Source organism: Camelus bactrianus, chromosome 2 (assembly GCF_048773025.1).
Source record: "Camelus bactrianus isolate YW-2024 breed Bactrian camel chromosome 2, ASM4877302v1, whole genome shotgun sequence".
NCBI classification, from domain to species: Eukaryota; Metazoa; Chordata; class Mammalia; order Artiodactyla; family Camelidae; genus Camelus; species Camelus bactrianus.
Genome location: NC_133540.1, coordinates 32,015,227 through 32,031,400, shown reverse-complemented (window position 1 = coordinate 32,031,400; position 16,174 = coordinate 32,015,227). Strand labels below are relative to the sequence as shown.

Below are 16,174 nucleotides of genomic sequence, written 5' to 3'. Positions count from 1 at the left end.
CTTCAAGTCCTTCAAAAAGAACCACATTCTGATAATATAATACAGAATAAAAAAACGAAAGAAATACAATGTGATCTTCTTTAGTTGTTAAAGATCAGTTAAATACTATTAATGAACTATGTAAAGGCTTATCTAAAAACGTCAAATTATCAGTGTCAAATATATTGTATGTTAGTACAATATGCTTAAAAAATAGCTATTAGGCACAGCAATAATCTGATCACTTAAAAAGTAATGAAGCATACTAGAATTCCATCTGTAAATGTAAATGGTAAAAAACTCAGAAGCTGTTTTCCTTTGAAACATTTTCCCCATTCCAAAGTAAAATGATCCCTCATCGCTTGGATTTGGACATTCCAGTAACAACTACTTTAGCTTGTCCTGCGCTCAATTACTCATTTAAATTTTATACTCCTACTCGTAAACATAAAACACTTTTGAGGAGTTAAACTTCCTCAACACATAGTCAAACCAGCTACCTACAACACTGAACTAAAAATATTATAACCAAAGAATATTCAAAGCAGGATGCCTATTTCATGGTGTTAATAAACTAACATTTACTCTTCACTCATTTATTCATTTGACACCTAGTTACTGAGCTCCGCCCATGTGCCAGGCCCTGTTTAAGCCCTGGGGATACAGTGGCATACACACAGACACAGTCTTGTTCCCGTGGAGCGTGCATTCCACTAGGGATGAAAACAGTCCACATACAAACTCTGAACACAAGATGAGGACCAGATGACAGGAGAAATACACCCAGCTGATTTGATTGGGAATGAGTGTGGGTGGGGTGAGAGCTACTCAATTATGGGGTCAGGGAATGGTAGACCAAGGAGGTCACATTCAAGGTGACACCTGCGTAACAAGAAGTATTAGCAATAAGGCTACACTGAGAGGAGTGAGTAGTGGGGAGAATGGTGAGATAAGGTCAGAGAGGTCAGCAAAGTCCAAACCATATAGGACTTTAGGCCATGATGAAATCTTTAAAGCTTATCATAAGAATAATGGGAAGCTCTTGGAGGTGAGTGTCCCCATGATCTGAGTTTTAAAAGATCACTCTGGTGGCTGAATTTGGTGGAATTCAAGGGGATATGAGAAGAGCAATTAGGAGACTATTCTAGCGATCTTGGTGAGAGATGATGGTGGCTATGCAATGAACAGAAGTAGCTGAACACAAGACATATTTTGGAATTATATCTGATAGGACATATTGATGGATTAGATGGGAAAGTAGTGGTGAAGGCAAGGTGAAACTCAAGGCTGCCTTGGTACCATTTACGGAAATAAGGGAAGACTAGGGGAGGAATATTAGAAGGCAGTAGAGTGAGGGGCAAGAGAGGTAAAGCGAGAGTCCACTTTGGGGCCATATCAACCTTGGAATGTCTATTATGTATCCAAGTAAATACGTCAAGGAGGCAATTGGATATAAGTTTGAAGCTTAATGGAGAGGTCAGGGCTGGATTTCTAAATGTGATAGTCATCAGGTACTGATAATATTTAAAGCTATAAGACTGGATCCAAATAATGTAGCTGGAGTAGCAGCTCAAAGACCCACCCCTAGGATGACCTACCACCGAGAGTTTGAAAAAAGAAAACCAGCCAGCAAAGGAGACTAAGGCAGCATAGTCAAAGAGTTTGGAGAAAAACCATAGAACATGGCATCCTGGAAGCCACAAGCACAGAAGGTTCAACAAGAAAGTGTTCAATTCCATCAAATAATGTGAAAACATCAAGCAAGATGAGGACAGAAACATGACCATTAGGTGTGGTAAAAATGGAGAACATTGGTCACAGTAAACAGATTTCAGTGAGTGCTGGGTCTGGAAACCTATTTAGAGTTAATTGAGGTAGGGATGGGATGTGGAAATATTGCAACAGGGCTTCTGGTTACTGTGAAGGGTAGAGGAAAACAGAATAGAATCTGGAGGAGGATAAGAAGTCAAGAGAAATACTAGAGTAGATACAAATGCTAGAGAGACTGATCCAACGGAAGAGAAATTGATGATGTTGAAATAAAACATGCTTAACTGCTGGAGAAAGTCTTGAAACAAGGAAGATGGGATGGTATCCAGAACACAAGTGGATACAACACCCATAGATAAGAACAGGAACTCTCCACCCACTGCAATCGGAGGAATGTCACGGAGTGTGAGTTTACATATAAGTAGGTTGGTATATTTTGGAGTAGATGACAAAGGGTGATTCTGGGACTAGACAAAGAACACACTATAGGATATCAAAGCTAGTGGACATGAATTTTGTAAGTATACATTTCTACTATCATCTTAGAGAAGAATAAGCAGCATAAAGAGGAATTTGAGGATACATCTTAGACACTGCTTTTGCCTGATTGAAATTTGATTCATCAGTTTCTCCCCATTACATCTTTGGATACTGAGGATCTGTGATGCACTAGTCTGATCATTTTATAATGCTACCGGATAGGGAGCCAAACTCAAAATCTGTCTTCCGTGGTCAGTTCCACCCTACCATCTTGGTCTCCTCTAACTTTTCCTAGACTTCTAGGCTGTATCTCACAGTACAATCAGCACTCTTTCATTCCATATTTATTTCCTGCTTGAATGTCTCATTGCCTCAAGTGGAGACAAGGATGAGACCAAGTATTTTACAATAAAATAACATTGTTTTTCCCTCTGTGAAAAAGCTACTATTAGGCACATAATAAATGCTTGTTGACCAATTTTTTTTTTTTTTTTTTTTTTTACAGTTGGATGGCTAATGAAAAGTTTCATGCAGCAATTCCTTAGCTAACAGAATATGCATAATTCCTCACGGCAGCTGCTGGGTATTGCTAGGAGATGCTGAAATCAATTTTCTCCTTTACATGCTATTCAATTAGTTTGTTTGGGACAAGGTCTAGAATGCATGATCAGTCAAAAGCTTAATAGTGAGCTAATACAAGTTCCCTTCCTACTAAGGTTTGCACCTACTATCTTAGGGAAAGAGCTTTGGTCTAAAAAAGTATTCAAGCACAAGAAGCTTTAAAGAGAATGCAATAGTAAGGACTGAGAATTACCCAGTGCTACTTGTTTTCTGTAGCATAATAGGGATTTGAAATCAATTTGGTAATATCCTTAGTGAAAAAAAAATTTGTTAAGAGAACACTCATCAGCATAGCTTATTTTGCATTGTCTTAGAACAATGTTTTCTTCAGTGCAGACTGAAAGCTAAGCAGATTTTAAGTATATGGATGTCTAGTTTGTTAATATATGTGAAGCATAGGTTTCATTTCAAATTTAATTCCTAATTCTTAAGCCAATTAGAGCTATTTGGATGTCATTATATATAAGTCAGAATGCAAATATCACTCATATACATTTTTATTTTAAGAAGGAATTATATCATCAGACAAAATTGACCTTTAATTTATCCAACAGGTTACCATGGAAAATTAATAAATTAGCAATTTAAATAACCTTTAAAACCAACAGTCCCAAATACTACACTAGGTAGCCAACAGAGCTCCAAGGAAGACAGTGATTATAATTACTATAAAATTTTGTCACTCTATAAAATAAAGTAGCTACTGACAGAATGAACTATTCCATTTTTCCATGTTAAATATAAATTGACAAAGATCATATCTAACAAAAAGAAATGTATCTCAAGAGATTTAGAATTTTAGACTGTTTGAAAACTTACACCAAAAATATTACTAGGAATACTTTTTCAGTGGAATCCCATAGCATTAGACAGTACTAATAGAGACAATCTTTGTAAAGCTTTTATTGTATAAAATATGTTAATTGAATCATTTAATGAACTCTGTAAGATGCACGTGCATATACAAGATTTCTATTTGTCAATGCTTACGTCTAAAAATCTGATAACAGAGTCACAAAGTCTATAGGTAAGAAATATTAAATCTTTTTAGCTATTATTCTAGGTTTCTATTTATTTCTCACTAACCTACGTGGATTTTCATACTGTTTTTACTCAGACCGTAAATTAGGTTCTAACTAGCAGTAAAATGGCAAAGTTTCCATTGTTCATTAAAAAACAATAAATCCAGACAATTTAAAATTATTTTTAAATTGGCCAGTAAACTATGTTCCATTAATTCTTTTTGTGGGTTCTTGGTGAAGGAAAGAATATAAAGATTTTTTTTTTAATCACCAGGAAAAATAAGATATATGAATCTCTTAAAGCTTTTTTTCTCCCTGATGGAGGCAATACATCTTAAAAATGGAAGTTATTAAGCAGTTAATGGCAAAGACTTAACTAAAATATTGCCAATATGATGGTATAATATCTTGGTAAATACGAGAATTTTGAAAGTCATAAAATTAAAGACTTTGATATGTGTAAGATCAATAGACATGACTTATCACTATTAATATAAGCTTTAATTTTTAAGTGCCATGTTCCAATGAAAAAGTGAACTGCACAGGAAAACTGAAATTTCAATAAAGAATCCAGACAAAAGAAACAAACTTTCTATTAAAGTACCGTTAAAAGGTTATACTTACGCGGCAACCTCCTCTTTTGACAATCCTTTGAAATTCACCTCCAGATAATGGTCTATGTCATCTTTTTCTTTGATCAGTTGAGACCTAAATGAAATGGAAAGAAATAATAAAGCACTGCCTCATCGAGTTGAAAATCTACCAAACATATAAAATGCCACCAGGAGAATAGAAATATTCAGGGTATAATACCATCGATAATAAATGTTCTGCAATAGCTATAGAGTTAGGTTGTTGATTGACAATTTCAAATTTTTAATCTTCTTGAATGGAGAGAGACAGGGAAGAATACCAAACTCAGTGTGTAAACAAACACAGTACCAACACATGAAAATAATCTGCGTTTTTAAAATAAATGGAGTTTTCCCCTCAAAGCTTATAAAATCTTCCATTTTATTCATGTTCTCTCCCAGTATAACTTTCCAACTACACAAGTTATATTCTGCTGGGCACAGGATCTTGAACTGAGAATACCTATTTGATACAAATGTGTTAAATTATTGGTTGCAAACATTATGAAATTTTGCTCTGAAATGCTGTTTGAGTAGGTTTTTTGAATCACACATAAACTCAAATTATTACTAGAAGTTCAAGATGCAAAGTGACTTTAAGAAGAGTTTACTGAGAAATATATCACACATGTAGTGTATTCAATTCTTTGCACCCTTTGCACCTTTAAAAATAAACACACTGTTAATATCTCATGACAGTGGGAGTATGGGATACACAAATACCTATTTTTATTCAGAAGCTAATGAAGAATGTTGATACAAAATGTTGCCCTAAATGGTTGTGATAAAAATGTTTTCCTTGAACAAAATGAATGCAAAAATGTTTTTCTTTAAAATCTATCTTATTTTAGGGATACGGGATTGGATTAAGTGTTTGCTTATGTTGAAAAGAAAATGTAATCTCAGTCATTACAAAAGACAGGAAGAACAAGCTTTTTCAGATTTTGTAAATATTTCACATTATTCAAAAGTAAAATGGAAGATAAGAATGTATATACCAGAATTATGGATCTATCGAAAATTTTCTGTTTTTCAAATTACTTGAAAAGAAAACACAGTTCTCTACAATTCTATTTTTTCAATTTCTACAATTTTCAATTCTATTTCAAAAGAGTTTTTATGGTAGTTTAGCTGAATGTATTTATTTTGGCCCAGGGGTTTGGGTCTTTCCCAGAAATACCAAAAAATGAGGTAGGAGCCTTCTCAGAACAAAGTAGTCTCGTAATACTTTGATCATTACACCTTGCAGGAACTGAAAGGTATGCATAAAAAATAAACAAACCTACAAATTCAAATTATTTATACTGATAAAAATCAATCAATAAAGCTGTAAGTGGAAATTTCTAAATAACACAATCTTAGTTAACATTCATAATTACGACAATGTACATCGAATTCCTGCCCGCTAGTTTCTCGACAACAACTCCAGAAGCTCAGCAGCCATTCACAGGCAGCAGTGGTTTGATGATGCATTTTCAAGCCCCAGGATCATTCCAGGAGCTAAACTATGCCTGCCAATTTACCCTGGTATTAATTCTGTGCCACCCTTCCTCCAAAACAAAAATCAGTGCTCGAGACCTTGCGGTTTCTTTTTTAAAGCTTCTGCTTTTAATTCTCTACACACATTTTAAAAAGGAAATAGATTTCCAAAGCTTTATGGGAACCACTTTATAATGGTAATAGGGAACAAAATGATCAAATGAGCACTAGCTTGCTAAATAATTATAGTCTTAATCTTTGAATGAGGTTCAGCAATCCTTTTGAAATGGCAAATTTGAATATTCTGAATATAACAATATACTTTTGTCTTTAAACAATGTTGTTTTCTGAGATATGCTATTGACATTTCTTATGGCAAGAAATTCATTCTGTAGGGAAAAAAAAAAAAAAAATGAAAGCCAGGGTCTCGTACCTGGGAATATCTCTGGAGGAACACGGCAGCTTCTGTCGGGCCAAGGCCGTGAGCTTTGGGCGTGCCATGGGCAGTGGAGGCAGGGTGGTCATTCTGGACTACCAAAAAAATAAACAGAAACGGCATTTTAAAGAATAAAACTTTCAAAGAGTCTTTTAAGACATTATTAGTGATCCATAGTGAGTCATCTGAGCTGAGAATGCCCCTGCGTGTGGAACTGTAGCTCTGGTGTTCGGGAATAAAGCTCGGTGAGTGAATTCTGCAGGTAGCTTCCCTCATTATTTTCTTCTCCTCTCTGCCTTTCGGCCAATTTATTACTTATCTGCATCTCCACCAGCAAGTCGATAAAGGAGAAAATCTGATAAATGAACTGAAGATTCAGACAATTCGGAGCTTTGGTATGAGTTTTGTTAATGGAGCTGGTTGCAATTAAAGAGTGAAGATTTTTAGAGCAGCTGTGGATTTCAAATACTCACACTTTGCTTTCCTGTTATTATTAATAATTAAAAACTGTTCATACTTTGCTGTTTTCTAAAAACTTTCTCACTCATAAAGGCTTCGAAGTGCTAAACGCTAACAACGATCTCAACAACGTGCCCTGAGAGAGCACGTGACTCTAATAATGTATAAATCACCTAAAAATGCAGTGGTTTAAAAAAGATTGTTTAAAACAGCAATCATTACATTATCTTTCACACTTTACACAGGTCAGGAATTAGAAGACACAACGGGGATGGCTTTTCTCTACTCCACGAAGACTGGGGCCTCTGCTGGGAAGACTCAGAAGCTTGGAGGTAACTGAATGGTGGGAACAGGAATCATCTGTAAGTATCTTCACTTATGTATCTGGAGGTTGATGCTAACCATTAGCTGGGGCCTCAACTGGGGCTGCCTGCCAGGACGTACACGCGACCTCCTCACATGGCTTAGACTTCCTCACAGCTTGGAAGCCCCAGACTTCTTAAGTGCAAATCAGGGCTCCAGAGGCAAGTACCCAAAGAAAAGCCAGGTTGAAGCTGTATTCCCTTATAAGGTCTGGCTTTGGAAGTCACATAGCATCTCTTCCACTGTAAAAATAGGCCTGCCCAGATTTAAGGCTAATGAACATAGACACTTCTGTTGATGGGAACACATCAAAGTCACACTGTAGGAGGAACATGTGGGATGGAAAATATTGTTGTGGCCATCTTTGGGAAATGCAGTGTGTCACAGTGGACAAAGTAAGAACAATAATGAAAGTGGGTCTATAAAATCAAGTTATCGAAAACTTACTGCAAAGAGGAAGAGGTGTGGGCATGATGCTGGTGGACTTAGAACAGAAAAATTGTCACACTTTGCAAGGGCTTTCAGATGCAAAAGAACCCACCTTCTATGTGTTAGAGAGGCATCCAAAAGGCCAGGGCCTCTTGATTCCACCAGCACCATGTCCGCCAGATTTGACCTCTGCCATTAGTCTCACAAGCACCTGGAAGGCTTGTTTCAGGTTTTAAATCACCTACGTCTAGTAGTTTCTAGCTCTGGGACCTAGGGAAAATCACCATCAATCTGAGCTTTAAATATATTCAACACATATTTATTAAGCTACTATTTGGTGCCAGTTACTGTTCTAGGTGCTGAAGATGCAGCAGTGAAGAAAAAGACAAAAACCTCTGGCCTCACAGAATTTACATTATAGGATGGATGTGGTGGGGAAACAGACAATACCCAAATAAGCAAAATACATACAAGATGAGATTACGATAGGATCAATAGCTAAAAATACATCGTTTGAAATTCAGTGTAGAAAGGGATAGTCTTCTGTTTCTGAAAAAAAGATTATTACCCCAGCCTGGAAATAATTATTTGCATAATTAAAGAGAAAATTCTAATGGACATCAAGGTCATACTTTAGATTTAATACAATATGAATATTATTACCTAGATTATCAGAGCATGATATGATCCACGAAACATTAGGTCTACTTATTTTTATACAGTTATAGCTTTAAACCACCCAGTCCAAACAGCTAATGTTAGTCCTTTCCTCCAAAATAATTAGAAACATAATGTTTTATTCATCATAACTTTATAATATAGTGACTTAATTCTTTTGTATTTAAAAAATCAATTTTCTGATCAGATATTATATCAAACCGTTCAGTTAACTGCTTAACCAGAACTTACTAAATGGCAAAATGTTGTGCAGAACATGTGGTAAGAAGTTGTAACTAATATAGGGTTAGATCTTCTCATGCACAGGTTTGAGGGGGCAGCAAAGGCTCCCTGGACCTACCTCTCATGGGCCTATGTCAGACAACTGTGAAGACTCTGTGTTCCAGAGCCCTCTAATGTTATGGAGCAAATCTGAGCCATCTCAGTTCTTAACCCAGACCTGTCTGTCCCTATGGATTTTGGAAGGGAGAGAAAACAATGCCTGTGCTTGCTTCAGTCCAGGGGTTCCTTCCTTGACCAATTAAGACTCTGTTCTGAGAATCCCCACTTTGCTTGACAAGGGCACTGAGGCAAGGGTGATCTCTGCATAACTGCAGAGACCTTTGAAAGGTTCCCCAAAGAACTTCAAAAGGTGAAAAAAGTAATTTTTCCAAATACTAGGAAGACCCACCCAGTGACTTGTACACAGACACAGGGAGACCGAACTCCAAAAACTCTGACCTAGCACCCCCAAACTGATCCAGCTGGTGATTTAAAATTTATCCTTACCCAGGCGGGGGCATGGAGGCAAGAGTAATAGCTCAGTGGTAGAGCACATGCTTAGTATGCATGAGGTCCTGGGTTCAATTCCCAGTACCTCCATCAAAAAAAAAAAAGTCCTTATTGATGTTCACTTGGGTTAGACTCTTTTTGCAAGAAAATAAAAGCATCTAATGAAATCATATGCAAATGTGATACACGGAGAGGAACACATCTCCTTTGTTACGCAGATCAACTGCGATTTTTTTTTTTTTTTCCAAAATCTGAGTCAACGTTTCCAACCATTAAAGTTTCAGCTGCCAGTTCCTTCATTTTGCTCTCCTCTGATCTGAGAACATTAGCAGCAGGAGCACCTTTACTCTTAAATTTAGTTTAATGTAAGTATTGCAAGCCCTGCTGGCAAGCCTCAAGGCACAGCTCTGAATGGGGGGTGGTCAGAGCTGAATGATAAAGTGGAAAAAAAGTTGTTAACTGCGTGGCAGAAAAAAATAGCCCTTAACCCATCTATGGTGGAAGTTTAAGCTCAGAGTTAGGGTGGAAGTTGACAGGCTCGCTTGCTATTCTAAACCCTACATCCTCCCTGCCTTTGCCCATTGGGAAAGAGGGTTTTTGTTTTTCACAATCAATACACGGCTACATGAAGGCATTTTGTTTTACACAATAGGTAATGTGTGAACTGAGCTTTATGACACATATAATATTTCAAATGCATCATCAAAGACGTAAAGGGATACAGTGACAATTTATTTTCTTATCTAAGTAACCACCATATCTTTTATGTTCTATTAAGTTCAGTCTCATTTATTCTGAATTTTCTTAAAGTGGGAAGTAGCTGCATCCTAGCGTCTAGCAGGGGAAATAAGTGAGGAAAAAATGCAGGTATGCTTAGGCACCTATCATTTCAGGCTGAAATTATACCTGTTGCGTGAAAAAAACCTTTTGCAGTTTGTTAAGGTGAGTTGTATCACTTCCCTGGTTTGATCCAGTGTTCCCAGCTCCTGGGTGAGCTCCAGCCAGGAGGAACAGGACTAGTGCTGGGGGTGACTGATCTAGGGGTGACTGATCCAGGTCTGAAGCAGAAATGGAACACAACATCCTCAACAGTGACACTTCATCAGGGTTCTCTTAGCTCAACGCCACGGAGGAAATCGCACAAGATGAGTGCGGCTGCAGGAAGGGGAACGGTTCAGATTCAGGTGCGTAAGGGAGGATGATGAGAGGCACTTCTCTGGCTGGTACCAAAATGAGTGGAGCCCCAGGAGGTCAGGGTGAAGCTGTCTGTTAGGGAACCCAGAGGCAGCGCCCCTAGTGCTACCAAATGGGCAGTGCTACTTTGTGGCACCACAGGTGCTGAGACAAAGATCAAAAGGCTGCCTGAAGCCATTCCACTGTTGGTATTCAGGAGAGATTGGGTGGAATTCTTTGATCTCCTGGTTGGCGCCGGTATCACAGTTACAGTCTCTAAGTTTGGCCCCCACGTGCAAAGACAAATGAGAATGGAGAAACACAGGATGAAAGGTTTGAGAGGGGTGCATCAGGCTGAATGTGTCCCATGGTGTGAGTTTAAGTTTCTGGCCCCCAAGTAAAATTCTTCAAAGAGTAACCCCCTTGCCCACGATCCCCAGAGATACCCTCATCAGGAAATACAAAGGAAGGGGAGGCCGAGAGTTGTATAGACAGAGGCTACTTGGGGAGTGACTATGTCTGAGGCTGACCACTGTCTCCAGAATTCAGTCAGTTTGGGGTAAAAGCTGATATGTGAGAAATCAATAAACCACAGCAAGCAAATGTATCATGTGTCATCAAGAAATTTCAAAATGAATACGTTTTTACTATCAACAAAATCACTTGTAAGAATTAGATCTTTTCATATTATCATAAGCTCTTTTACTATGAAAGTTTAAAGAAAACTACAGAAGAAATATCAATAATTTGCTCCTGAAAAGAGTAAAAGAAAATCACATAAAATAATGAATAGAATCAGTAAATGTTTATCCCTTGTATCATAATTTTTGGACATTTCTAGCACTCCGTGGTAGGTAATTAGGTAGGTTGTTAAATAAAATAAATAGAAATCACACATTTCCTACTAACTGACTTTACGAATGATTAAATCAAAATTTAAAGCAGGAAACAGTGTTTGAAGACAGGCCACGTTTCACTCGACTTACATTTGGAGATTACTGCTGAAGGTCTCTCCAGGCTTACAGACTTCAGCCTAAAAATCGGGAAGCAAAGAATAGTAGCAAAAGAGAGGAGAGAAAAGTTAAAAATTGGTTAAGAGAATAACCCCTTCCTGCTCCAAATCATAGAATAAGATTTATTCATAAAACAAACACCAGGTACTTACTACGTATTTAGGGGGAAAAAAAACGCTGTAATAGCTGAAATATTATGTCAATGATTAAAGAAGCAAACCATAAAAAAAAAAGTCCCAAAGTATAGCTCCTATAGGAGAAACTAATCGCTAATTCAATGAAAGGCCAATACATCTAAAATATGTATATGTAGTGACAGATTCTCATACAAACGTGACTAAGGGACCATTTGATCTCTCAAACGGGGTTATCTACCACAACTGAGAGCACCCCAGCTCCTTTTGTGCTGCTACTTAGTTCTGAACAGGACTAATCGATTTATTGCTACTCCTGTTTATTTTTCCCACTGCCCTCACAGCGTGAACTGGGCGGCGGGCAGGTAGAGAGCCTTTCCCGGCTCCTCCTATTTATTTCTTGAGGTAAAAGGTGAGGGCCTTGGCTCAGGAAGCTTGACTCTCTAGCCGTCTGCTGAGGAAGGTCTGTGGGGTCCGAAGAGGGACCGCCTGGAAGAACAACCCGTCTCTTCCAGGACTTTGTCACGAACCTCGATGGACTAGCCCTGGGGAACAGCTCTGGTTTTCCGTTCCGCCGAAGTGCGTCCCCCACCGGTGGCACGACCCGGGCGCCGGCGCTGCCGGGTGTTTCCGCGCTGGTTCAGAGACCCCGCGCAGCCCACGCAGCCCGCGCTGAGAGGACGCGAGAGCGTCTCCAGGGATACAGAGGGGGAGGGGCGGGAGGGCAGGGGCGGGGTTAGGCTAAACCGGGGCTCCGGATTGGGGCAGCTTCCAGGCTCCTGGGCGCGGGGGCGGAGCCTGGAGGGGGCGGAGCCTCTTGGGGCTGGGCGGAGTCTCCAGATCTAGCAGGTTTTTCCCGCCAGACCGCTCTCAGAAGTTAGACTGCTTTCAGAAATTAGTTCACCTAACCCAAGGGCCTCAAGTTTGCCGCCCTGAATCATTTCCTTCATGGCACTGCATTCTCAATATTTTGCAACATTTCCCTGTCGTCCACTGATTGATGAAAAAATACTCACCTTGGCATTCAAAACACCCAAGACCCTAAGCCACTTGTTCATGCTGGAGAAATCATTCATTCTCATCTTCCTCAGCCTCTGTGGCAGTCAGAACCATCTCCCTGCCCCACGTAAACACTTTTCCCAATCCTGTCTCCAGAGAGATAATCCAAGTTTGAGTTGTGGTGAGCTAAAAACTCAAGGTGTTTTTCACACTCTCCCTGCGTCCTGTCTTTATATATATTTAAATTTTTACCCCAAACTCCGGATTTTATGTTTGCAACGACTTAACGCCAGTCTCATTAATCCCAGCCTACGATTCCATCCCTTCTCTCACATGCAAGTGTAAGGACGTGAGCGTCTTTGCTCATTGTCTGGTACAGATGGAGGGAAAAAGTGAGACTTGCTGCTTACTACTCCTCAAATACAGATGTGCTGGAAAGTGGGGCTTTTATTCATGCCTACTGTCACAGCCTGTAGGAGAGTGAGCTAGCAATACTGTTCACGCCAGTCATTCTATTAACCAAAAATCGATTCTGTTCAGAGTACAAACGTAACAACCATAACCACACTTTCATTCCAACATCCAATTTGCTGCAATAAATTGCTAAATGATTTCCACAGAGGAAGGGCACATTACATATTCAATTGATCACTGTGACTACCTGTGACTGGGCTCTCCGTGATCTCTCACATCAGTAAGGTCCATTCTGTTCTCATGAACTAATTTCTCACTTTCCAGCAGCTCCTTAACACAACTCCACTGTGACCTGTGTGAATTCTGTTCCAGTGCTCCTTGCCTTTTCAGCTTTGAGGTCTGTGAATTCCATGCACCTTCCTTTATGCATCAGTGCTACAGATGTCAATCAATATTTAAGAAAGAAGAACTAGATGTCTGGTCTGAGTTTCTTTTATTTGTTGTCTAAACAGGACTGTTTTTCTCCAAGTTTCCTCCCCAAGGGAGAATTTTCATAGTGAATGAGGCAGGCAAGTCACGTCTCCTTGAGTTTCTTTTAGGGTTAGAGCTTAGGGAACCAGCTGTCATGAGTGAGATTGCTAGGTCATATGGTAGTTCTATTTTTAGTTTTTTGAGAACTTCCATAATGACTGTACCAATTTGCATTCCCATCAACAATGTACAAGGGTTCCCTTTTCACCCAAGGGTCTCATATACTCCACCACATAGCCAAAATAGGCTATGTAACCAGGCAAAACAGGTGCAGATTATCAATCCACATATTTTTAATAAGCAATGTAGACAAGCTAGTCCAGAGTGCTTTCAGGGGATTTTCAGACTTTAAATAGCACATTCAATGTCACTAGCCAGTACATTTCATTCGTATCTTGGCTGAGGGAGAGCACCATGGCTCTAGGTATCCCTGGAGTTAAAGAAAAGCTGCCATGGATCAAGCTGCAAGCTAACCCCACACTTCCCTACCAAAACTGTAAATCAAAAGTAGTGCTGAATCACTGATGGAATCTCAGACTTGAAAAACTTAAGAGTGATAATTCTTTGTATATTTCCATTTAATACTCTGGTTTAGTTGGACAAAATAGATTTGTGTCTTGAAGAATGGAAAGTTAATCAAATGGTAGCTTTCACTGCACTGCTGTTCTAAATAGAGCCTTCTTGCTGGGGTGCCTGGTATATGGCACATAATCCCCTGATCTTATATTTTGATTAACAGACAACAAACAGAAACAATTTGCCTTTACCTAGCAGGGACAGCAGTGCACTTTTATTTTTCAACTCAGTAATCTGTCAACTCTGGATCTTTGCTGCAATTTAATTCACAGGGACCTTAATTATCTTACCGTCTCACAGACTGTCAGGCAAGATCACTGCACTGACAGGTTATCTGATACAATCTGGAGAACAAGAAATATCAGGCACCCTCCATGCCTTGGCACTATAAATACACGCCAAAATGAATGATGTACATCTTGTGAAAAATACAGGAGTCTCTCCCCTCAGTGAAGTTTGGGATGAGGGGTTAGATGGACGGATACTACAATGGAAAGGATAATTTGCTGAAAATGTACACACCCAACCAAAATGTTTATTTGCTTATCTTTGGATTTCGGAGTCTGATGAGAATTATGGTCTCTCATCGTGTCTGCAGTAATAATATCCTGCCCTGATATAATAACCATAATTCTTGTTTTCTAGCCCCAGGATCTGCCCCGATATCAGTTCTTCCCATGTCTGGTTCACAATGGTTTTATGGGCCTTTAATATCATTCTAATAAATTAATTTTTCAAAAGTTAGCCAGAGTTGATTTTTATTCCTAACAACTAAAGAATACTAACTTAACATAATAATTAGGAAAGTATTACAAATGAGATAATAAAATTTCATCTCACATTAGTAGGTATTAATTACAGATAATATCAATTATTCACATTAAACACTTGAGAATATTATATGCTTTCTAAAGTTATTGCTGAAAACTCAAGATTCCATTAAGAAATTGCACTAAAGTGTGTATACTACTATATTTATTTTTCTATTGTTACATAGAGATTTGATAAAATTAGGCCACAATATCCTGTTTATATAGTCAAATGATGATGAGTTTTTGACCTGGCTGAAAATATTATAAAACCTTTTTGAGGTTTAAATGTTTTCCAATTGTACAATAAATCAGGTGGGGAAATCTAGTTAATATTTATCGATCTTACATAAACAGTGCCCTGCACTAGATATTCTAGGGTAAAAACAAAAAGCTGTTTGCTTATTGATGCTTGCAAGTAATAATTTTTATACTGAATTTAGAGTTGAAAGCCTTTTTATAGATTTTATCAGTGTATATAACGCCCTTGTAATTGTCATAAAAAAATGTTTTACAGTTAAAAGAATCCAGGAAAATAGCTTTTAAGATTCAATCAGATAGAATCAATGAAGTTTTTTCAAATTATGCATTCTCAAATTGTCCTTTTGTTTGGCAAGATTTGGTAAAATGAAAATGGACTGGAACAGGAGAAGCAGCAAACTGAAGGCATTATACTCAGGCATTCCAAGGCTAGGAATGAGCACATGTGAAAGCTGAGGGTCTGGGAAATGATTTCCTTAAAACCATCAACATTTAAGACGCCTGGGAAGTCTTCAGGAGTTCTTCAGCTTGAATACCTTCTTGAATATCTAATGTATGTTTCCTTGGTTTTAATCTAGTTTTAGTTGTTTTCTTTTTCTTAATGTGTACAAACCACACTGTTTTAAAATCCAAAGTACACAGAGAACCAGCTTTCTTTAATAATGTCTTACAAATATCGGCTGGTGTTAAAACTTACTTGCTCATTTTTTTTTCCAGCAATTTCACACTTTTGGTTCTGACTGGTGCAATTCTGTTGGTTCTGACTGGTGCAATTCTGTTTTCTCAGACTGCTAGATCTGCTAATTAAAAAATTACCATTTGAACTTGAAACTACATATACGCTTTATTGTTCATTTTATTCATTATTTTGCACCTTCACACACTGGATAAAGGTATGGTGGTAATGTTTTCCACAAGCGGAAACAAAGTTCCATAAAATAATATGTTTCAGTAGTTGTCAAATCTCTTGAAATCATAATTATCTGTGTCCATAATAAGAAATATATACATGCATATACATCCATCCAGCTACTTATGTATACAAATCCCATTCTAAGATATTAAGAGGTATATCAGTATTTTTCCAATGCAATTCAGAAATGAAATTCCCCATTCTTCAAGGACAGAGGCTTAACTGTGTATAT

At 38.2% G+C, this 16,174-nt stretch overlaps 1 protein-coding gene and 1 non-coding gene across 3 annotated transcripts in view; one reads left to right on the top strand and one right to left on the bottom strand.

Moving 5' to 3' along the window:
* TTC29 (tetratricopeptide repeat domain 29) overlaps positions 1–16,174 on the bottom strand; it is a 723,881-nt gene that overhangs the window by 194,898 nt on the left and 512,809 nt on the right. Inside the window, exons 1-4 of one of the 2 annotated variants that reach the window (XM_010954673.3) lie at positions 11,970–12,127; positions 11,279–11,325; positions 6,417–6,514; positions 4,497–4,580 (exon numbers count right to left, since the gene is read on the bottom strand). In XM_010954673.3, the coding sequence (XP_010952975.2) occupies positions 4,497–4,580; positions 6,417–6,508 (176 nt within the window). In that variant the 5' untranslated portion in view covers positions 6,509–6,514; positions 11,279–11,325; positions 11,970–12,127. Of the gene's footprint in view, positions 1–4,496; positions 4,581–6,416; positions 6,515–11,278; positions 11,326–11,969; positions 12,128–16,174 lie in introns of those variants that run through there. The other variant, XM_074377718.1, reaches the window with a different exon arrangement.
* On the top strand, positions 9,131–9,209 carry TRNAT-AGU (transfer RNA threonine (anticodon AGU)). The gene has a single exon. It is a non-coding gene; the product is annotated as a tRNA-Thr (tRNA).